Below are 23639 nucleotides of genomic sequence, written 5' to 3' on the forward strand. Positions count from 1 at the left end.
GGGGAAAGTTTCACCCACGCTTGTCGATGGCATCGCTGTGAAGTATCCCTACAAAAGGTGTTCCAAGTCCGTACCAGAGAGCTGAATCGCAGAGATTTTACTGGATGTGTACAGAAACATTTCATCAATATTTATTAAAAATATTTAATCCAAAGAAACTAACGTCTGCTTTTTCTACCGTGGGATTTAGATGCAGTATCCACAAAATTAGCACTCATTGATACAACATTGTTGAAATTCCACTCAAAAACACGCAGCATAATGCACTTCATATTACAGGACTGAAAACCTGCGAACGCAGAAGGCTGAGGATAATTTCAGAGTTTTGGAGCATGCTATAAGGGAGCCCAATCCTTGGTACACTGCTGGTTTTACACAAACCAAAATAACAGATGTAGTGGAGCCACTATGGTATCTATATTACCTGCACACACACTTTTACCTACAGAAAATTCTTATGCCTTAGAGGAGGCATCCTAGTTCATCTTAGTAGCATTAGTAAGACTCTTTAAACTTGCTCCCTCCCTTTATTCTTTTTTAAATAAAATATTCATCTCATGGCTTACTATCAGGTAGAAAGTAGAAAGTTGTTTTTAAAAAGTTTTCATGAAGTGTATGTAAACAGTAACAATTAATGTAAACATCATGTTCTCGCTCCTGAGATATCCAAACTGCATTTTTGTCTTTTCTTATTTGTATATTCATTCACCATATTCCATCTGTTCATCCATCTATAGTTCTGTAACTGTCCAGTAGGTTATCAAACACATTTTCTTCCATTTTAAGTAGGTATGTACCCAAAATCTCCTTAACACCAGAAAGTGCATAAAGCATTCCTATAGTCATTTTCATTATTCAAGATTTCACTGGATATTTGTTTTCATTGAAAACTGGATTCACCACATAAATCACGAATTATTAATCCCCTGACCAACTGTTGCAGAAAAGCTAGGGAATCTGTTACAGGGATTAAATTAGAAATGTCGGTGCTGGGGCCTGTGCTGATCTTCAACCCCTTCAATGCCCTTCAACCCCAAAGTACATTTGAAATATGTCAGCACATCCTTTTTCTTCTAAAAAATGATATAGTTGCCCCAAGTCCATATGATTTCCCCTGGCACCATGTGCATCAAAACATTTTTCTTCCAAAGTGGGGAACTTTCGTTGCTTCTGGATCTCAGCATGTCCTTCACCTTCCAAAGAAACATCTTCTCTGTGCCGAATAAGAATTCTTTTCCATGTTAATCTTCTTATCCTGAAAGCAATTGGGAAAATATTAAATCTACCTAAATAAATAATGACTGTTTTAGGAAATACTATGGAATAACTGCCATCACAAAAGTCAATAAATTCTGTTTGTGTATATAAATTGACAGAGATACTGGTTCATGAGCTGGTGGATAGGAATACCACTCACATGCAAACACTCTCATAAGGAGAAGCCTGGGGTTTTTTTTATATCTCTTCAGGACTGAAAAACTTTAATGCTATTCCTCACAAAATAATTAATGAGGATGTGGCTTCCATTTCAGGGCCACTTCTGCCTTCCCTGTGCCAAGAATTCTCACACAGTCTTAGCTGATACAATCAAATTACAACACTTATTTAGTGTGCACCACCCAGAAAGATAAATGATGGGAGCAGAATTAAACATAAATGTGAAGTGATATAACAGAACACATATCTAACACAACTGGGGTACTGCAGTCCATCTCTATAAAAGTGAAACACAGAGGAAAATAAAACAGAAATAAATGTGCACCATGCAGTACTGGTTGCTTTGACTGTTCCAACCAACAGTGCAGTGGATATTCAGAGTTGTACATGCATTATTATGAACACAAACACTTTGCAAATCTTCACAGTTTGGCAGGTAGTTGGATTTCCCACCTTCTGGCCACATGTACAACACAACAAAATTCAATATTCTAATGACTAATGGCATTTAAGTACAAAGAAGAACTAACCTTGACCAGAACTCTTCACAACTACTTTGTAAACCTTCTACACAAACAACACCTGGTTTCCCTGGCATGCAAAACCCTGACAGAGAAAGCTCCTTGGCCCAGTCAATAATATTCTTTCTTTTTTGCTTGTTGTAAATGTGATGACTGTAGATCCACAATCGAGTGAACGTGGTGACTTCTGACTGTGTGGCATCTGAGGCTGTCATTGAGGAGGATGAAAGATCTTTGTCAATGTAAGCAGCTGCATGGTCTTTAACCCATTCCCTCGCACTCAGCATGCAGGGCTCGCCACTGAAGTTTTGCATCAAGTATGTTCTTAGATCAGAGTTCAGGAGAATCTGCTGAGAGCGGCTTAATAATGATGACCTAAAGAAAAACAGAAATGCATACGAAGATACATGTGTTCACAGTTTAGCATGCTTTTGAAAACACAGAATAATAGAATCCTTAGGTTTGGAAAAGACATCAACATCAAGCCCAACCTCTGGCCAACGATCACCTTGTCAACCAAACCAGTGCACTGAGCACCTTCAGGGAAGCAATTCCAGCACCTCCCTGGGCAGCTCCTTCCAATGATTGACCACCCTTTCCATGAAGCAATTCTTCCTAATGTTCAACCTGAACCTCCCCTGCAAGAGAGGCCATTTCCTCTCATACTGTCACTGGTTCCCTGGGAAAAGAGGCCAATCTCCACCTGGATACAGCCTCCCTTCAGGTAGCTGTAGAGTGAAAAGGTCCCCCAAGTCTCCTTTTCTCCAGGCTAAACAACCCCAGCTCCCCCAGCTGCTCCTCATAGGATTTGTGTTCCAGACCCTTCCCCAGCTTCATAACTTTCCAAAAGTTTTGCTTCAAGCTGCCAAGAAAATCAAGCACAGTTAGATGATACGCACTTACTATTGACATTTAACTCATATTAGCTATGAAAACATCTTAATTTTTAATTGGTGTGCTAACTCTTGAAGTCACAAACATCACTACCAATCTGTGAAATTAAATCAAGAAAAAGGTACTTGAAAAGTAAGTATAGTGGCTGAACCAATTTCCCGCAATATACAAGTCTACTTCTCTAAACACAAGTTAAAAAATCAGAAGGCTGGAAGAAACAGCAATGTGACAAGGGAAGAATAAGACCTTTGACTATCTTTTCACCCCTTTAATTAGTCTTAAGCTTTATCAAAACAGACACGTCTTTCTTCTTGAACATCAGATGCTATGAACAGCATCTACATGTAACCCTTCTGTACAGGTGATGGTTCCTTCATGTTATTTCCCTTTTCCCACTTATTTGCTGAGCACACCAGAGAACTTATAAGCTTATATATTTGATTTTTCTTCAGCAGTGTTGTCAACCTCGTGCAATTCAGCAGTAAACCATCAAAAAAAAGGACTGCTTTCTCTGATCATAACCGTATTTGTGTAACACACTCTAATTACTAATGTTTTTATTAGCAGTCATACCTCACAGTAATTTCTGGGAGAACAGTCGGATATTTAAATGGTAAAGCACAGGCCATTGAGAATTCTACCTAAAAACAAATAAGCAAATGTTTACTTCACATAAGCCATAAAATCCCAAAAAGTAATACAATACTTAAAAAAAAAACCATGTACCATACATAAAATACATAAAATACAATACCATAGAGGCATTAGGCACCTCTGTCTTTACATTCAGCATAAACTGAACTTTTGAAGATGGCACCTCCGCAGACTCATTTTCAACATAGTGTTTCAGTTCAGCTAGAGCCAGTTGGTCTGTCACAGCAAACTCTTCCTCATAAGGAAACATGCTAGACAGTAACTCTAACTCCGAAATTTGTATCTCTGCTTCTTCTTGGTTGGCCATTTCTGTTGCTCCCTGAGCAAAGAAAAAAATCAGGGAAAACACGCTTGAATATGGGACAAAGTTCATTAACTACTCCTATGCAAATCATGTTAAAGAATATGCTGAGTTAGAAGGAACTCACAAGGATCATACAGTCTGACTTCCGGCCCTGCACAGGACAATCACAAGAGTCACGCCCTGTGCCTGAAAAGCATTGTCCAAACGCTTCTTGAGCTCTGTCAGGCCGCTGCAGTGACCACTTTCCAGGGAGGCTGTTCCAGCTCCCAACACCCTCTGGTGGGAGAACCTTTTTTCTTAATATCCAAACTTAAACTCCCCTGACACAGCTTCACCTCCTGCCCTCGGGTCCTGTCACTGGTCGCCTGCCCCTCCACTTCCCCTCACGAGGAAGCTGTAGACTTAATGTATATTAATAGTTATGAACAAGCCCACCATAACCGGCTCGGGTGTGCCGGGCAGTCCGGGTCACGCACACACACTGACAGCCCACGCGATTTCGGCTGTCCTAAGGCGGGACAGGACGCGCAGGTGTGTCACCTAACCAGCGTCTTCCCCATAGGGCCGCTGCTCAGGTGTGCTGAGCGCTGAGGAGCCGCCCCTGATGGTCAAACACTCCGCGTCCCCCACACCGCTTTCCGCACCGGCCCTCAGAGCAGAGAGGAGGGGAAAGCGCGCCGGCGTGGCGCACGCGCATGCGCGTACACGTCCCCCGCCCCACTCCCGGTCACGGCCCCACAATGCAGCGCGCGGGAAGCGCGCATGGCAGCCGGTGACCGCCGCCGTGCCACTGATGATTGAGGTGAGAGGTCTGTCCCGTCTGGTGGAGTCATGCGCCACCAAGTTACTCGCCCCGCCGCACCGGCAGGTGAGGGACGAGAGCCCCCCGGGGCCGCCGCCGCGCTCCTACCGCCGCGCTCCTACCGCCGCGGCCACTTTCCTCCTAGTCCACGACTTGGTCCGGCGGCGCGCTGCAGCCGCTGCTCTGGCCGGGACACGCGGGGCTATCGATTGGCTGCGGCAGCTGTCAGTCATGGCGCGGGCCAATCGGAAGCAGGCGGGGCCGGGTCACGGGGGCGGCCCAGCCGCGGCCCGGGCCGGGGCTCACCTGCTCCCCGCGGGTCGGAAAGTGCGGGCTGGCGGCAGCGTGAGGCCTCCTGCCCGCCACACGCCGGCGGTTCCCCGAGAGGGGCTCTGAGGGATTTTTTCCAGGGTGTCAGTCAAACGCAGGTGCGCGTTTGGTCGTTTACAGACCGCTTTATCTTATTTTTAAAAATATAAAATTCTTCAGTCGTTTAGGCTGTGCATTTCCTCGTGAGGCCTGTGCCCTGGAAAGGCTGGTGCAGAGCCTGTCGGACAAGTCTGTCCAGGCGCAGCGTGGCTTAAATTAACAGCTCCACGTGTTGATGCCGTCCTGCCTTGCCGGCAGGAGCAAGGACAATTTGGAAAGGATTTTATTAATTAAAAGTTGTTTGCAGGAGATCATGTTGTAGCTTTTTGCAGAAAAAATGTGCTGTAGAGGAAGGTTGTTGGATGAACAGTTGCTTTTTTCTTTTCTGAACAAGTTGAATGCTAAGTTGCAAAAGTTGGTAATTCTGCTCTCGATGAAGTGGCTGCCAACCAGCCATCACCAATTGGGTGCTGCCCTATGAGTATGCTCATGCAAGCATGCTCGTCTTTGTAAATCGCTTTTTATTTTTATTTTTTATTTATTTTTATACAACATGTTATCTGTGAGTATCGTGCCTAAGCTCTCCCCAGCTTAATTTTTCTCTCTGATTCTCTTGGGTTAATTTTTTTGGCTGTGCAGCCATTTGTGCTCTCGGGCTGGTGTGCTGCCAAGTACAAGTAAAGAAATGGATTTGGAAAGATGAATTGATACAGACTTAGTGCTGGTTGTGTTTACATGAAGGGTGGGACAGTAGGGTTAAACCAGCCTGCAAAGATTGCAGAGACTTGATTTTGAACCTTTTTAGCTTCCTTGTTTTCATTGTGCAACATACGTTTGAGTTTTAAGTTTACCTGAGATTTTTGAACGGTCTTTTGTCAGGTAAGATACAGGGGCTACAGACTAGAAACTAAAAGTGTTCTATCACATATGTAGTAGCCACCTGTCTGAAGCCAAGCACCTGCTTTAGGACTGTCTAGTGGTAGATCACTCTTGTCGAGAAGGGTCCACAGGTATAATTGTAACACACTTGTCTGAATTATTTGCTTGATATGTGGGGAAGGTGATAAATCTTCCCTAGTAAAGAGAATGAAAAATCGGAATTCGCATTGTCTCTATATTTTCAGATATGTTAAAAGTATTTTAGTTGTGTCAGACTTTATCAAAGACATGGGGAATTTGCAGTAATCAAAATGAAAAGGTTGCAAATGCTTCAAGATTTAATTGGGACAAAACCAATTATTTTTCATAAAATCCCTGTGGTGTTAGTTAAAGTCCTTAAGGTTTATAGGATTTTTGATACTGAAGTTTCCAGTCTTGTTATTTTGTGCAATGCTTTTGATTTAACGTTTTAAATCATTTGGGTTTTGTGATTCACACTGTGATCTTGTCTATACAACAGTTACAAATGTTTTATGTTAAAATATAATTAATATTTTGTTTTTAAAATGTAATATTAAAGCCAGTTGATTCACCTCAAGGGACAGCTTGGCCATAGAAATAACTTGTGTAGCAATGAACAAGGAAAACTAAAACTGCTTTCTGATCTTACAGGTCACTGTTCCTTTTAAGAACAATTACAGACAACAAAGATGGGGAAGAAACGCATCAAAGGCAAAACTGCACAGTCTGATGAGTCTCCGGATATACTGAGTATGTTTCCTTGGAGAAGTCTGTGGACCTAATGTTTCTTTTAACCTCAAAGAAGGCTTGAAAGCTGATTAACATTAAAAGGCCTTCACACTAGTCACTGGCTTTGAAGTCTCATTTACAAAATCTGGATTTTTAATTGAAACTCAAGTCTAGCAAGAAATATTGTTGTCGTGACATTTTTAAGTATGCTAGAAAATAATAATCCTGTCTTGAAAACTGAGATTAGTTTCTGGTTTTTCAGTAAACTCAAACACACAGTTCTTTACTGATGCAGATTGTGTAAAATTACTCAGAATATAAAGGTTTGTGGAGTCAGCTGCCAAGCTTAAGTTGCATTTTCCTAATGAAAAGTTTGTTGCAGAAGATTCTTGCTTTAGCAGTAAAAGCTGTGACTAAAATACTTTTTGTGAAGCCATTTGGCTTTTTTCTAGCAGCTGATTTGGTACTGACTCTGGACACTTCAGCTCTCAGAGTGCATTTTGGTTAAAACCTTTCTGTTCTTCTGTTCCTAATAATTCCCAATCCCACATACTTAATTTTATTCTCCTAGCTCCACTGGATCTCACCTGTGCTGATGTTTTTTTCGTCTTGTTTACCCTGGTTATTGTAGCTTTTGTTTTTACTGATGTTGTGTTGCATTCTCTTCTACCACCTTGTCTGCCAGGTCACAGATTTTGTCTTTCTCATCTTTTTTTTTTGTTGTTGTTGATCCCAGCTGGGGAAGTGAGTTGAACCAGGTTAATTTAGTTGGGAGAGAGAGCACGTAGAGTTTGAGGAGGCTTGGTGGGATGGTGTGGTGGTTTGTATAAATTTCCTGAAATAAGTGTAAATTTCCTGTTTAAGTCCACTCTGCTTTGGTTTCCTGATTGTCCTGGTCTTCTTGTGTTAGCTTCTGTCTCTAATGCATGCCTTTTTTAGCTGTTTTTGTCTGGTTTGGCACTTGGGGGTGCTGGGGGCTTTTTTGTTTCCTGAAGTCAGGGTCAATGTCTACTGTAAGCGTTCTTCTATTTCTCTCTGCAAAGAGATCATATATGTTCTACCTGCTGCTGGCATCTCAGTTTTTGTCTATAAATAGGTTATCTTACAATGACAAAGACCTGTAAAGACACAAATGAAACTAAGACTGATCATGTTGAATAATTCTACTGTAACAGGAGTTGCCAATATTCAAATTTTTTTATTTGTTTTTTAAATGACAATTTTGAGGTTATAGATGAAGCTTATGTTTTTCAGAAAGGCTAAAGATGCTGAATGTCTATGTTTGTCTCTTGTTGGCTAGCATTTTTACTTTGATAAAATCCTGTAATCTTGGACAGGAACAGAACTGTAGGTACAAAAATTTGCACCAATTTCAGCTTATGCCAATAGAAGTTTGCAATCTTGAGGCTGTAATCTTTCCTCAACAAAGATGGATTCAGAGCTGTCACACTATCTGAGCAATAAAAACACCTCAAAGTGAAGTTCAGGATGCAGCAACAGCATACCCAGATTGTGAATGGTGGTAACAAAAGGTTTCTTTCTGATACTCTGATAAATTGTAAGTGTTTCTTTGGCTCTACAAAGACTATCCCAGGTTCTGGATTGCTGCCTGCGTCTTGAGTGCTTGCATTTGTTGTGCTACCTACACCTTTCTTGTGCTTTTTAATTTGTAGAACCTGTGTGCAAGCATATCCGTAAAGGACTGGACCAAGGGCATGTGAGAAAGGCACTGCAGAATGTGGAGTGGCATGTTTGTCAGGACTGCAAGGCAGACAGTAAGACACAGGAGAAGGCTGAGGAGGAGGAGGAGACTGATGAAGGCACTTCGATATGGTTATGCCTAAAATGTGGCCATAGGGTATCTCTTTTGTTGTTAATTTGTCTTAATACCTTTCGGTGTCTCATAATACAGAGGAACAAGAGAGTTTCTAATTAAACTCTTATAGTCCCACTTTTTTATTTTAAAGATAGTGCTACTTAGATGACTTCATATACTATAGAGTGTGATTTTAAAATGTCAAATGAAGTACTTGGAAGATGGCCCAAAGGTATTTAGCAGGCTTAAGGCTAAAACACCATCTTGAGGACTGGTTTTCCTGGAAAGTTTGACTCGTTTTGCTGAGGAAATAAAAATGTTCCTAATCTGTGATTTTTTACAAGACCTTAATGCTCACATTACTTTATGAAATTTAGAACTCTGCATGCTGAAGAGGTTTTGGTTCTGTTTTGTTCTTTCAGGTGTTCAGACTGGAATTTATTCATTAAATGTTCAGTCCCATAGCAGCTTTATTTATTCTGCACCCAGTAAATTATCCATTGGCAGAAATATTTTGTATTTTGAAATAGATAGCCATTTGTTGATCCCAATTAGTTGAACATAATTGAACAGTTTTGATTGTAATACTTTGTTTTTATTCTGACTTTGTTTCATTGACAGTCAAATGGATTTTTTTGACACACTTGTGGTTATCAATATTGTAGGGCTGTGACAGAAATTCTCCAGACCAGCATGCTTTAAAGCATTTTAAAACACCAAGATCAGATCCCCACTGTCTGGTTCTCAGTTTGGACAACTGGAGTGTGTGGTGAGTTTGTCAGGCAACACAAGACACAGCTGGAGGGCAACAGAGGCTGGAATATAATTTGTCCTTTCTTTGTGCATTGTGAGATTTCTCTCTAGGCATATATTAAAGTGTTTCCAAACATGTAATTTCCAGCAGTCTTTGCTGAGATTTACAGAATAAGTGTTATTTTCTTGTAAAATTTATGATTAGAAAATTTTCATAATTAAGGTTTACATTGACCAACTAGTAGATGTGGTTGACTTCATATTTTACTGCTTTTACTTGGTCAGAATACTGACACATGGAAACAAATGTTGATCTGTAGCTCTAAATCTTAAGTTTTGACCTTGGGAGAAGGTTCTTTCTGATGTGCACTTAGGGACAACCTAACTTTTATCTCCTTGGTAAATACAATTTTTTAATACCACGTCTAGACAGGAAGCACAGCTAGAATTATGAGATGCTACTGGATCAAGCAATACAAAACCCACGTCCCTGCTAGTTTTTGCTTCTCTCAAAAGTAATTATACTTATATATATAAAAGGGGGAACCCTAATTTTCTAAACTATGCTATATAGAAATACTGTACTTGCACATAAAGAGTTTTAGTTTTGCTTAGTAACATGGTTTTGCAACTTAGTATCTGTCATCATATTCGTTTTATATAACATTATTTACTTGGTCATACTTAGCACTTATGCGTAATGATCACTACTTTTAATGAATTCTAGAATGGAAATGGACATTATTAGTAATAGTATTACTAATGAACTAGTGAACTCTTTGTGAATTTAGATTGGTTTTAAAATTGTGGGTTTGAAGTGCTCCATTTTCCCTGTTTTTAAATCAAAATATTTGCAATTGAGAGGAAGTTGTCAAAGTAAGATGTTTTGGCTTCATTCTGGAATTTAATGGTTGTACAAACTTGCCCAAAAAATGATTGAAAGATTGATATATTGGCTATATATTAGTTATAAATCAAACCCACAGTCAAGAACTGTATTTCACAGTGGGCCTAGTACAAAAATTCTGATCAAAACTGCTTTTGCTTTTATTAATGATATGAATGTGTGACCAAATCTCTGTATGGTGTGTGTGGACATGTGGTTCAAATTGGATATAAATAATACCTGTAAAGAGTTTAAAGACATGTTTTTGAGAAGAAAGAGTTCTGGAATTCACTAAGTTCTGCTCTTTTGAGTGTACAAGTGCTGTTGTACTCATTTTCAGTGTCAATCAAACAGCCATCACTAACAAAACCTTTTCCAATCCCTTGATTCTTTCAAGGTTGACTACAATTTTGTTGACAGGTAGAAGGTTATGGTGTTGAAACACACCATGGAAGTAACTGTCCTGTGTTATTCCAGGAGTGAGAATGTCTATTTTTATGATTGACCAGATAGACAATAGATAAACAATCAGACATCCAAAATCTGAGCCAACTTTCTTAATAAGATATGAGGAAATGTGATTACTATAGCTAATGCCAGGGAAGCTAGAGATTTGGGGAAATACTTTGCTGCAGACTTCTTCTGCTTTTAATATCAGAAAATTGAGTCTGACTTACAGTAATCCTGAAGTCTGCCTAAGAACTGTAATTGGTGTTTTCCAAAATGCAGAAGTGTCAGTACCTTTTGCTTCTTCAAACAATTGATTGGGTGGAACAACAAAACTGATACATATAAAACTCCTTCAGCTGTTTGTGTTCTGTCAGGGTTTTACCCTTCTCAAGTCTTCATGCAGCTTCTCCCACAATTTTCTCTAAAGCAGATTTTTAAATACAATTAAGTATTTGATTGGCTAGAATATTCAAAATATATTTCCAGGCCATAATATTCATAATTCATTTCCTGTAGGGCCTGATATCTTTGTTTCTTGATTTTTGGCAAAATTTTCCAAGCTTTTCTTTTTCTTGCAGCAGGAAACACATCTTTTAGAAGTCTAATTCATACTTGTAAATTGCAACTGCCAGTCACCAAAATAATTTACTAAAGATAATTTTTAAGTGTTTTATTTTTGTACTGAGTAGATTGAATTCTTCTCTAAGACTTAAAAATCTTACACTAAACCTTGTTCTTTTATAACTTTGTGTATTGAAACAAGTAAATAGTTTAGGATTTTTAAATAATAGAAAAAAAATAGGATTAATTGTTTTCTTTTGGGGGCGGCGGAGACAGGTGCTACCTATGTGATAATGAAGTTCCATATAAAACTTCAACACTTTTGGGCCAGACTGTGGATTTTGTTAGAAAACAAGTTGGTATTGACTCATCACATACAGGTAAGTAATTATAGTATAGATACAGTAAATCAGAATGTCTCCTAAGTGGTGGAGACAGTACTATAAATCCAGAATTAACAGTAAATTAGATTTAGCACTTTATGGTAAAGGGGAAAACTAATTTCTCCCCTTTTAAAATATTCTTTATCACAGTTCTGACAGCATAATTAACATCCTAGCCCATAGACCTAATTAGATCAGGATTTTTCTCAGCATCCCCTAAACTTTTACAGACAAGACCTACAAGAATAGGAGGAAAAAAAGACAGTTTTACTGTGACTTTTTAAAAAATGGAACGTTCAGTTTTTCTGCAAATAGGCATTTGACGTTCGGTACTTCGGGTGCTGTTTTATTCATCAGTGTTGCTCAGTCTGTCTTGAGATCTAAAGAGAAAATGTCCTTGATTAAGGATAATTTGATTTGATGTTTTAAAGTCTTTTTGTGGGTATTTGTGAATGTATCAGGAATGATAAGTCTCCAGCTGATGCAGCACATACCCTAATGGAAGGAGTAGTATACAGAGGTTTTGTCACTGTGTCTGTACATTTAGTATAGGCAGCTGCAGTGCTTTTAGAACGCTAAAATATTGTGTTCAGCCTGCAGTCTGTCTGAAAAATACAATTGTTTAAAAGAAAACAAACCCAGCAAAAAAACCCTGTTTTCCATGATGGCAAAACTGGTTTTGTAGGAGGTGTTTTCCACTAGAAAAATTGGAAGAATTTGCATATGAAAATAAATGCTATAAAAATGACTGTCACAATTTCCAACACTTGAGTGAAATCACAGGCCCTGTGGGAAATGGAACACAAACATCCAGCAGTGCCATGTGGATGTCTCTGAATTCAATTTTTTCAGAAAGCAGCTGAGGTTTTCCCACAGGGAGCAGAGTTTTTTGAGTGGTCAGTCTTTCCCAGACACACAGTTGAACTTCATATCAGTTGCCAAAATTTTCTTCTTGGGTTTGAACTGGAAAACCAATGAATACCTGGGTGCAGTTGTTGCTTGTTTCATGTGTTGTGTGTGTTGTCCATTCGTCTGTTTCTTGTCCTAAGATTGTACCGTCTGTTTTCCTTGCTTTCTCTGAACTTGTGTTACTTGATTTTAAAGTTAATATTAGCTCTCAGCCCTATTTACCAGAAACCTAATCAATAGCTGACTGCCAGACTGGCAGAAACAGTGTGGTTGTTATTTTGAAAGCTTCCTGGAACTCCCTTACAGCTTTATTAAACAGGCCATTTAAATTTTCAGCAATACACCAAAATAATTTGGGGGAGAAATATTTTTAACTAGTCTTGTAGAGTATAAACCTTTCAGTATCATCTGTTCAGGTACATGAAATGATTATGAGAATGCTTTGACAGTGAGAGCCTGTTGGATGATGTAGAAAGCCCTCACATTTTGACAGGATATTGACAGGAAAAAAATTTGAGATAACACTTGAAGAATTTCAGAGGATGTTGACATCAATGGCTTGTGGGCCAAGAGATGTTTAATTTGCTTGCTGATTTGAAATGGCATTTCAGGGGGTTTGTGATTTGATGTTTTTGTTTTGTTTATTTTTTAACTTCTGTTACCTAGACAATCTAAGAACCTAAACCAGTTGTTTTATATTTAAAAATTAAAGAATCAATCATCATATGTATAAGCTCTAAACACCATAGATTGCTGGTGGCTGTAATAATATTTCCTAGCCTATACCCTATAACTATGTTAATATGTGATATGTTTTATTTCAGTAGAAAAACAAGAGAACAAAAAAGTTGAAAATAAAAAAGTAGAAAAAGACAGCAAAAATGAACAAGAAAAAGAAGATTCACTAAAAGAAGAAAGTTCTCACTCAACTGCTAATGGAGAAATCACTGTGAAAGGACTTAGTAACTTGGGGAATACATGTTTCTTTAATGCAGTGATGCAGGTACAGGACTTGCTGTTGTTTTGTTGCTTTGAATAGGAAAAAAAGCCCCAAACAAAATGAAAAACAGCCCACAAGAACCCTTCCCCCAGCATTTTACAGTGACACAATTAGAATGTGATTTTTTTAATGTGCCAGGAATGATGGCTTCTTTCTAAAAATAGTGTGTTGGCCCAGAGAAATACGAAGAAATGGAGCTGCAGGTTGAGACTTGCTCTAAGGGGAAGTACAATAAAGTGCCTTGTCCTTGAGGGTCAGCATTTTTCACTGACATTAAATAAGCATGCCAACTTCTAGGTATTTTTTAAAAAGGTGAAATAGTCTGACACATCATCCTTGCGACCTCTTAGACCATAAGAGATTAGTATTCAAAAGACCATGGGTGTTTATTGTAATAAAAATGTCTGTCTCAGCAGACAGGAAATCAAAACTAAATATTGAATTAAAAAACAGGATGAGCATGTTGCAGGCATTGCCATCTTGTGTTATTTGTTCAGCTAAGAAGCTTAGAATAAACTTGTTCTTTCATGTGTATTGAAACTGATGTGATCTTGTGCTCTTTGGCTCTTCATACTGAAGCTTTACTCAAAATTCCCACTGTTCTTGCAGATTTTAGTAAACTTCTTTTGATTTACTTTTAAACACTTCTTAAACCAAGCAAATACATACACTGCATTTTATCCTTTGATTTTTTAGAAGCAGACACTAGTAAAAACACTTGTCAAAAGACAGTCGGTAGAAGAAATATATATTTAGGGTTTCTGCAATATGAAGTAATCTTTATAGAGGGCATTGAAAGTCCCATTAGCTATATGGGACCTTTAAGTCTTAAACACAGATGGGGGGGGAAAATAAATTGCTGCTAAACTGGTTGCTACAAATTCCATGACTAGTGGAGTTCAGCTGCCCTTCGTGTTGTCCCCATTTTCCAATCTCTCTGTCTTTTATGTTCTACAGAATTTATCACAAACTCCAGTCCTGAGGGAGCTGCTTAAAGAAGCTAAAATGCCTGGCACCACAATTAAAATTGAGTCACCCGAACTATGCATGGTAATGTGCTTTGATCTCTAGTGTTTGTCCTCACCTTCCAGTCTGTTAAGTAAACAAGCAATACTTATCTATCAATTTTAAAGCTGTTCCAGCTAAATACTAACAACATTAAGATGTAAAATCAGCAGGAGCTTCACCACTGATTTCTGTAAATCTGCTTCTGAAGTCAGTGGAGGTATTTTGTTCAGAGTCTAAGAGTAGTGATTGAATACTCTGTGGTAGAAGGAGTGCTTGCTTTATGATGATGTTATTTAAAGGATAAAAATGTGTCATTCTTGCTATAGTGCTACTTGTCTAAATGCAAAATAGGAAATTAGAGGATGTCTGTAGCACTAACTTAAATAACACACCTGTTATTACAGTTAGAGATTTGGACAGCAAAGAAAATGCATAACCTTTTTAAAGAAATTGAGGTTTTTTCCTAGTAAAGATGAAAAATCCAGACTTTGAACTAAGTAATAAATAACTGAGTTTTACTATCGTTTCATGATAAACCACACACTGCTTTTGTCAGGTTATCTTATAGCCATTTTGAAATTTGGTGTATTATATTTGACAATAATGTTTTCAGGAACTGAAAAGGAAAAACTTACTGCAAAGAATCTGCCACTGAACTAAAGCAAAACAGCTCTGTTGCTTTTCTTTCAAACAGGAACCTCAGCTAATAAAACTAGATCAGCCAGGTCCTTTAACACTAGCCATGCATCAGTTTGTGACAGAAATGCAAGAGACAAAAAAAGGGGTAGTGACTCCTAAGGAACTTTTTGCTCAGGTTTGTAAAAAGTGAGTATCTGTACAATTGCACGTTATATTGAGTATGAAAAAGTTTGTTGTTTTAAGACTGTCAGTTTTTCTCTTTTTATCTCTAACTCAAAACACAGCATATAAAATTTGTAGAATACTTAACAATTTTTGAAAGAAGAGCAAAATACAAATGAATAGCAGTAAAACGAAAGATACTTGGTGACATACATGAGTATCTGCTGTCATATTTTTAGAAAATAATATATGTAGACACTTGTTGCTTTTATATACATACATTTTGGAGACTTTGTCTGTGTGTGTTTGGTGTGAATCATTTTTGCCTTATCTCCGAGTTCAGTTATACTTTACAATTCCATTTAACAGAGCAATACGATTTAAAGGTTATCAGCAGCAAGACAGTCATGAATTGCTTCGTTACTTACTTGACGGAATGAGAGCAGAAGAAATCCAGGTGGGTGCTGAAGTCATAGTTGTGCATACCTTTCTTCTTCATACCCCAGACCAAGACTCTTCTGCTGAGGGGAGGAAGAATGTGCTTTCTCAGATATGTCAGCCCCTGTAGCACGGTTATGCTGTCCATAGCACTCACTTGAAGCATATTAGCAAAGAGAACCCGCAGAAAAAGTGGGTTTGGAATATGTGTAGTCACCCTAAAGAATGTCCTTATGTCTTCATTTCTGAAACACACTTGTAGAAATTCCATTGGGGTTTTTTGCCAATTTTAATTTGGCCACATGTTTCATCCTTGGACTGATTTTCTTACATACTAATTGGAACATTATGGTTGTAACTTCTCAGTCGATTTCTTTTTTTGTGTGATATCTACAGGAATTATTATGTGGTTCTACAGATATTTGTGTTGTTTGTATTGATTCTCTTAATTGGTAAAGATCATACTTTTTCCTCCATCTGAAACATAACATAAAATGAAATAGCTAACTGAATTAGTTTAGGAAATTTTACAGAGTATATTTGTTTTAAAAATTTCAGCAAATAAGTGTTGGAATACTAAAGGCGCTGAGTGACTCTAACAAACAAAATGAAGAAGAACTTAAAAAGAAAATTAAAGGTAAAATAAATTATCACACCATTAGTAACTTGTAAAATCTCTTTTGTTGAAATACATAAAGTAACATTAATAGTTATCAACTAAAAGATACATGTTTACTTGTATATGAGTATGTGTGTATCTACAATTAGAGGCCCAATAGTTTTAGACTATATTTAAATTGCTGAACTTTGTGACATTTCCTTTTTAACAGGATAAGAGAGAGTTGATTCTGTAGACATCATACATTAAAATATGTTTGGGCAGTGATTAATCATTCAAACATGTAAGAAATTCAAATACTAGCATTTGAATGTAATTTATGCAGCCGCTAATAGTCCATTGTTACTGAACAGTAGTATAAAAAAAAATCCAAACAATGAACAGAATTTTTAAACTTTTCAACATGACTTTGGAGATGAGCTGCTAATTTAAATTCAGACCGTGTTACTCTGAAATTACAACTTGAGGAAAATGGTTTTGTTTGTCAGACAAAAGTTGGTGCTTATTTTTTAAGTTCAGATAGTTGTTTCAGTCTTGAGGGAAAACAGGAATTCTTACTGAGATGCAGTATTTCTGAGAAAATAGGGAAATGCTTTTGATCAGAGAAAGTGGTAGAGGTATGGTTTAACCAAGCTGTGTTCAGGGAATGTGTTTTCACCCCCATTCTTTTGATACACAAAAGATTCTTAATTTAAAAATCTTGCTGTACTTGCTATCATGAGGACACCAGAATAGGCCAACATGTTCCATCATACACCTTGCATGTTATATTATTCTTTTTAATTCAGTGTGCCATAATGAAATTTGTTGCTGGTATACTGTATGTAATTTTTTAAACTTCATTATATACTTTTTGGATTCTCAGAATATGAAAAGAAAAAGGGAATACAAAGTTTCGTAGATCGAATCTTTGGTGGAGAATTAACCAGCACGATTATGTGTGAGGAATGCAGAACTGTAAGTAAACTGCCTGCTCTGACTAACCCAGAATGTTATGTCCTGTAATCTGCAGGAGAATCCCAAAGTGACTGTCTGTAGAAATAAGACTTGACTAGTTGCATGCTTTTCAAAAAGGAGCGTGATTTGGCTGGAATCTTTCTTCCCTTGTGTTTTTAAAGTTAATATTTCAGTTCCTTTCAAAAGCCTTCCAGAAAAAGAGGTCAGCAACAGCTGCCTCTGCCAGAATTCCCCCCTAGATTCCCAGTGACCACCTTCCAGTGGTACAGATCATAGATAAAATTAATTGTTATGGGGTCCTTTCCATTTTCATTCAGGAGACTACATTTTCCCCTTTCTCACAAGGAAAAGACCATGGGATTAACAGGAAGACCAGTTAAGAAGGCACTACTGGGATAATATATCCTGAGAATTAAGTAATCGAGTGTATTAGCAAATGGGCTAGTTGAATATCATGATAAATTACAGCTATGAGTCTCTTAGCCCTAAGGTGCAGTCTCACTAGATAACTGAAATTCATAAAAGTGTGTCCTGTTCATTTCTGTGGTAATGTGTCTGCTGGATTTTTGGTCATTGGAAACTATTTGTGGAGGTAAATGAGCTGTGCTTTACAGTTGCGTGCACAAGTAAAAGCAGGCCTTGAATGCAAACATATGAATACACCTATTGACAGCAAGCCAGCTACTGCCAAACAAAATAAAATTGGACTCTTGATTATTCATTTAAAGGTATCCTTGGTCCATGAGTCTTTCCTTGATTTGTCACTTCCCGTACTAGATGTTCAGGTAAGAAACAGTACATAGGTGCTTTTCAGCATTTTTCTTTGTTTGTTTGTTTATATGAAAACACTTATATAGTCATTAGGAAGAGCATATAAGCTTCTTTCTATAAGTCTCTTTAGCAAGTCAAAATTGTGGCTCATAAATTGTCTCTGGAAAATCACATGCGTTGTTTGAGTTCTTTGGGGGTTTGTTTTCACTTTTTTATCCATTTCCCTCCACTGAGTCCAAGAACATTTCTCCTAATATTCAGATTGTGGAATAAAATTAAGAAATGTTGATAGGATAATACGTGAATACTTATTTGACCAACCTCCAGACACTCAAAGTACTTGATTTGCTCTGTGTTTTGTATTGATAATCTGTATATGTAATATTTCAGATTTTTTGTGTAGCACGGCCTCCTCATAAATATTGGAATGGAATGCCCTGGCCCTTCTGCCACAAACAAGTTACATTTTAGCAGAAGCAAATTCTGTGGCAGGCAGTTGAACAGAAAATGTCTCTGCTTGTGTTAAACATTACTCTTCAATGCATTTAATGAGATCTGTCAGAGGCAAAGGGGATGTTGCCCCTTTACAAGTTTAGAATTTGGCCTTCAATAGCCTTACCTTTCATACTGTTTCATTCTGTTTCATATGGACTCTCTGGAGTGAGACACTCCTGCCGTTAACACCAGGGTGTGAGTTAGTTGTATGTTACATCATTAAAATGTTACATTTGAGCTGAAAACTCAGATAACATTTCTATTTCTGTGGTTGTTCTCTATTTTTTTTTTTTTGGCTTTTGTAGAAAGTGAAAAATACAAAGAGAGAAAGCATTAAAAAAAACAAAGAAAAGGAATCTGAAGATGAAGATGATAAAATCAATGACCATTACCTTAAGCAGAAATATGAGCCCCCTGGTATGAGTAAACACCTTCAGAAAAAAATGAAGAAACAGACCAAAAAACAAGCCAAGGTTGGTTTGGATAGGTATTTCACTTCGTGCTTGCTATTTTTGTTAAAAGAAATTATTTTTTGTTTCCTTAGTTTACATGAAGGAGGAAACAGCTTAGAATTTCTTCTCCTTCAAATGTACAACTGAAAAGACCAATTATACCCATGTCTTTGCTGTTAAGATGTTCTGTTGAGCATTTCTGTGTAGGAATAATATAATAATAGCCAGTAGAATTTGTTGCCTGAAATAGCCTTAATTTGTATGAGATTGTTTTCCAGTCATTGATTGTAAGAACATTCACAAAACAAGAAAGATCAGGAAGACAGCAAGGGCATCATTAGCTGCATTTTGATGATACTGTAACAAGGAGCATTGGGAACTATGTCTGAGTGATGATAAATTCAGTATTAGTGGAACTGACCACCTCTGATCATTAAATCATAGATTATTCTTCCCCCTCCTGCTATGTGTATCTATGGCATGCAACAAACATGCAGGGGTAAGAAATGCTAAATATAATTTCTACTTACTTTCGTTTTTGTACTCTTTATTTATTATGTATTCAAATGTGCAGAACCAACGCCGGCAGCAAAAACTTCAAGGAAAGGTGCTTCACTTGACAGATCTCTGCGCACCTGAACAGCCAGAAAGAGATGTTGAGTGCAACCAAGAATCGGAGACTGAAATGAGCTCTGAAACTCTTGATAAGAAGCAAGAAGAGGAATCATCACATGATTGCAAAGATCACTGCTTAACTCAGAAAGACTTGAGTATACAGGGAAATAGTTCAGAAATTGAGAGCAGGCATGAAAATGCAGGAAAGCCAGAACAAGAGTGTGAAGAAAACGAGTCTGTCACAGCTCTCTCTGTGGAAGGCTTAGATTGTCCTATGAAGTTTGTCAATGGCCTTGACAACCTGTCTTTGAAAGAGGAGGATGATGACAATGAAGATGAGGAAGAGCTTGCTACGGACTTTTCAAAACTCCACTTGGGTGCCAGTGAATCTGACACGAGTACCTTGGATGGCCTTCAGCCCGTTCCTAACAAGACGTGTGAAGTATCTACGGATGACCCCGAAACGGCATTTTGTACTCTGGCAAACAGGGAAGAGCTGAACCCTGAGGAAGATTCAATCCATCATTGTTTGTATCAATTTACCCGTAATGAAACACTTACCGAGACCAATAAACTACTGTGTGATGTGTGTACACAAAGGCATTGTGGACCAAAGAACAACATAAAAAGTATGACAGACTTTTTTAAAAGAAAACTTTAAATACATCCCTGATCTGCTTCTTGAGTGGGTAAAGGGTGGGGGAATTATCCCTAAAGTGGTATTTGTGTAACTTCATCTACTTTCATTCATCATATTAAAGGAGAATGTTCAGCTTCTCAGTTCTTGTAGTAGATGACATTGTAACAGTTTAAACAGTGAAAATAAATTTCATGCTGTAACATTTGTTTTGATCTAAACCACTTGTTTTAATCTTCGGTGATCTTTCTTTTCTGCAGGTGAAAAGAAGTACGTTTACACTAATGCCAAAAAGCAGATGCTCATCTCTCTAGCTCCTCCAATTTTAACCCTTCACTTAAAGAGGTTTCAGCACGTAAGTAGCAGGCTAATACATGCATAAAGCCTCAGATTAATATGTATATATGTGTACATATGCATATAGTACTAGCTTAACTTGAAAACATGTTAGCATTACTTTTATTTTCTATAAAATTCACTTGGTCTTTTCCCCAAAGTTTGGAAGGCATTAGTGTGTGCAGCATTGTGTTTTGTGGTCTTTGAGGCATTGAGGTGTGTTTTCCTTAAAGAATAAACTTAATTAACTTCCCTTAATTAACTGAAAAACACTGTTTTGTGAGTGTATTCACAACATACTCCTTCATTATTCTTACAATTTACTGTATTAAGCAGAATCTTAGTATTAATGGTTTCCTACTATTACAGCTGTTCATAGGCTCATATATTTCAGTTGGTATAGATAAATAGGATCTCTTACTAGTAACAAATAAGTAAAAAGTTGGCAGAAGTGGAAAAGAGAGGATTCTGAGCCATGTGGGGGAGAAGGAAGGATGGAAGGAAAGCAAAGTAACTTAAGTTTTATTTACAGACACCGAAGTCACTTACCTCTTTATTCCCAAGTTGTAGAAAAAATTTAACTCTGGGCTTCAGCTTTTCAAGAGAGAAGGAGGAAAGGAAAGAGAGAGTACTGCCTCTTCTAGAGTTAAACTTGTTTGGTGTTTTGGTCAATATACTTGAAAAATAAGGGAGGCAATTTTAATTAGATGAAAGCCAATTTCATATAGAAAATGGAAATGTGTAGCCTGTTCCAAGAGACTATAAGATGAAGAAAATAACATTTGTCATAATTTCCTTTTGTTTTTCCAGTTTGATACTGGACGATTATTTCATTAAGGTGGGAGCACAGTTTGGATGCTCTAAGATCAGATCCTCAGGCATGTTACAGTATCTGAGAAGCTAGAGTTGTCCTCATAGTTACTGAAGTGCATTACAGCTGATTCTTTTTCCACTTCTGCTACCATTACATTAATGGATGAGTGAGCTGAAGAGCCATCTTAACTTGTGCTCCAGTGCAGCATATGGGGGCAAGGAAATAATGCTGGAATACTGGACTTCAGAAAAAAAATTGAAATTTGCTTTTTCCCAGTTTTGTGTAATGTAAAACTAATCTGTATTGTATATACTTTAACCTGAAACATTTAGTAATTAAACATGGTTTTATTATGCTCCATTTTAACATTATGGGGTTTTCCCTTTACTTTGGTTGTTTAAGGCTGGATTTAATCTGCAGAAGGTTAACAGGCATATCAAGTTCCCAGAAGTGATAGACTTGGCTCCTTTCTGTACAGCTAAATGTAAAGTAAGTGGGAAAACAATCAGATTCTCCTTTCCCATGTTCTAACATGCTTTCACAACAAAGCAGCTTAGCAAAATCTTTGTAGAACGCTTGTTAAGCCTATTACTTTGTGTGATAACTTGTATTTCACTGCTTGTAACTGTAGTGCTTGCATGCATGTCGAATGATTAGCTTCCATTTCATCAGCAAAAAATCAAAGAGTTTACATTCTTCAAAACCCAGCACTTGGCTGACATAGCTAAACTTGTGGTTTTCTAGAATGTGGCTGAAGGGAATACAAAGGTCTTGTACTCTCTCTATGGAGTTGTTGAACACAGCGGAACAATGAGGTCTGGGCACTACACTGCCTATGTTAAAATGAGAGCTATGAACAACCACTTCTCTGATCTTGTCCTTCGAGGACAATCTCAAGGTAAATCATTGGAAATATTTTACAAATTATTCTTATAGAATCGCAAAATGGTTTGGATTGGAAGGGGCCTTAAAGAGCATGTAGTTCCAACCTCCTGCCACGGCTGATAAGCTCTCTGAGAAGGGCAGTGAAGCTGGAGAAGTCCTGTAAGGAGCAGCTGAGGGAGCTGGGAGGGCTCAGCCTGGAGAAAACGAGGCTCAGGGGAGATCCTACCACTCTCCAGAACTGCCTGAAAGGACGGTATAGGGAGGTGGGGGTCCAGCTCTGCTCCCAGGCAGCCAGTGAAAGGATGAGAGGAAATGGCCTCAAGCTGAGCCAGGGGAGGTTCAGCTCGGACATTAGAAAGAAATGAAGACAAAATGGTGGTTATGCATTGGAAGGGGCTGCCCAAGGATGTGGTGACGTCCCCGTCCCTGGAGGAGTTCAGGGAACAACCGGATGTAGCACTCAGTGCTCTGGTCCAGTTGACAAGGCAGTGATCAGAGAGACACAGGTTGGAATCGATCTTGGAGGTTCTTTTCCAACTCAGTGATTCTGTGATTGTACTCTTATGTTTCTTACTCAAGAACAGTAATAGAACTGATTGTTTCAATTCTTTGTAATAACTTTTACTCCTAAATTTTTCCTTTTACAGCTTCAGAAACTGAGCCAGTCAAAGGCCAGTGGTTCCACATCAGTGATACCCACGTACAACCTGTCTCTGTGTCCAAAGTGCTGAGCTCCCAAGCCTATCTTCTGTTCTATGAGAGGCTGCTCTAACACATCAGAAGAGCCTTCTTCAGAGGTCTGAGAGAAAGCAGACTTGCAAATCATGTTAACATGTTGGAGCTACTGTATAGCAGGAATTCACTTTTATGCGTTTTAGACACAGACAAGTGGTTAACTTATACTTTTTCCAGTGTTTCCACTACTTTTCAATAAACTTTTTTTCAAAATTAGTTTTGTGTTTTTGTTGAGTAATTTTGGTGTTGATATAAATCTTGGTAAGCAGCTTTTTCTCTTTAAAGCAACCAGCTCTACTTTTGAACTGTAGTTAATCTTGGCTATAATGTGTTTTTTAGACCTGGGTTCCAAGCATAAGAAGCTGTTTCTTCCTACACATCTTAAGAGCCTAGACAATTGCAGCTTCAGCTCTCTTTCCACTTTTGGTTTATGTCCAACAGAGGAGCCCTCAAGTTTGCAAGCACTCCAGGAATTCTTTTACTGGTGCTTTGGCAAGGCTGAGCACTTGGCTCACTCTCACTACAGGCAGTCCCATGTAGTCTTTCTGCACAGCAGGCATAAGACCAATAGTCCTGCACTGACTTGTAACTTTGAAGTTCTCTACAAGCTTCATGTTGGCTTTCATGTGAGTAAAATCTTGGCTCTGCCATGCTAGAGCAGCAGCTGCTTACATTCAGTGCATTTTTCACAGCCTTACTAAGAAAATG

General features: G+C 38.1%; 2 protein-coding genes across 22 annotated transcripts; one reads left to right on the forward strand and one right to left on the reverse strand.

Moving 5' to 3' along the window:
* Window positions 1-107: 107 nt before the first annotated feature.
* RWDD2B (RWD domain containing 2B) lies at window positions 108-4860 on the reverse strand. 5 transcript variants are annotated; one of them, XM_088157166.1, is made up of 5 exons: window positions 3935-4579; window positions 3607-3825; window positions 3426-3493; window positions 1968-2333; window positions 108-1255 (listed from the first exon to the last, which is right to left on the reverse strand). In XM_088157166.1, exons 1-5 carry the CDS (start codon window positions 3941-3943, stop codon window positions 1018-1020), a joined length of 900 nt encoding a protein of 299 aa, XP_088013292.1. In that variant the 5' UTR covers window positions 3944-4579; the 3' UTR covers window positions 108-1017. The 5 variants fall into 5 exon arrangements, with proteins under 5 accessions (XP_088013292.1, XP_088013301.1, XP_088013287.1 ...); XM_088157175.1 differs by having other exon boundaries at window positions 4351-4483; XM_088157180.1 differs by lacking the exon at window positions 3935-4579 and adding an exon at window positions 4735-4860 and having other exon boundaries at window positions 116-1255.
* Window positions 4527-23147, forward strand: USP16 (ubiquitin specific peptidase 16). Of its 17 annotated transcripts, none has more exons than XM_088157051.1 (18): window positions 4527-4612; window positions 6533-6631; window positions 8284-8468; window positions 9092-9195; window positions 11353-11456; window positions 13193-13371; window positions 14326-14418; window positions 15071-15201; window positions 15547-15634; window positions 16174-16252; window positions 17100-17191; window positions 17920-17976; window positions 18763-18930; window positions 19484-20153; window positions 20422-20516; window positions 21714-21800; window positions 22056-22209; window positions 22844-23147. In XM_088157051.1, exons 2-18 carry the CDS (start codon window positions 6571-6573, stop codon window positions 22966-22968), a joined length of 2472 nt encoding a protein of 823 aa, XP_088013177.1. In that variant the 5' UTR covers window positions 4527-4612; window positions 6533-6570; the 3' UTR covers window positions 22969-23147. The 17 variants fall into 17 exon arrangements, 15 of the variants coding, with proteins under 15 accessions (XP_088013177.1, XP_088013193.1, XP_088013235.1 ...); XM_088157067.1 differs by having other exon boundaries at window positions 13196-13371; XR_015799641.1 differs by lacking the exon at window positions 21714-21800 and adding an exon at window positions 21308-21375 and having other exon boundaries at window positions 4544-4678.
* The last annotated feature ends 492 nt before the right edge of the window (window positions 23148-23639 follow it).

Source organism: Sturnus vulgaris, chromosome 2 (genome assembly GCF_052056855.1).
Source record: "Sturnus vulgaris isolate bStuVul1 chromosome 2, bStuVul1.hap1, whole genome shotgun sequence".
NCBI lineage: Eukaryota > Metazoa > Chordata > Aves > Passeriformes > Sturnidae > Sturnus > Sturnus vulgaris.

Coding starts and splice junctions, on each gene's coding strand:
- USP16 (XM_088157051.1), top strand. CDS start 6,571: ATGGGGAAGAAACGCATCAAAGGCAAAACTGCACAGTCTGATGAGTCT. Junction 14,419..15,070: donor AGTCACCCGAACTATGCATG/GTAATGTGCTTT, acceptor TCTTTCAAACAG/GAACCTCAGCTAATAAAACT. Junction 17,192..17,919: donor TGTGTGAGGAATGCAGAACT/GTAAGTAAACTG, acceptor ATTCATTTAAAG/GTATCCTTGGTCCATGAGTC.
- RWDD2B (XM_088157180.1), bottom strand. CDS start 4,845: ATGACTGACAGCTGCCGCAGCCAATCGATAGCCCCGCGTGTCCCGGCC. Junction 3,826..4,734: donor GGAGGAAAGTGGCCGCGGCG/GTAGGAGCGCGG, acceptor TTCTTTGCTCAG/GGAGCAACAGAAATGGCCAA. Junction 1,256..1,967: donor TGTGAAGAGTTCTGGTCAAG/GTTAGTTCTTCT, acceptor AATTGCTTTCAG/GATAAGAAGATTAACATGGA.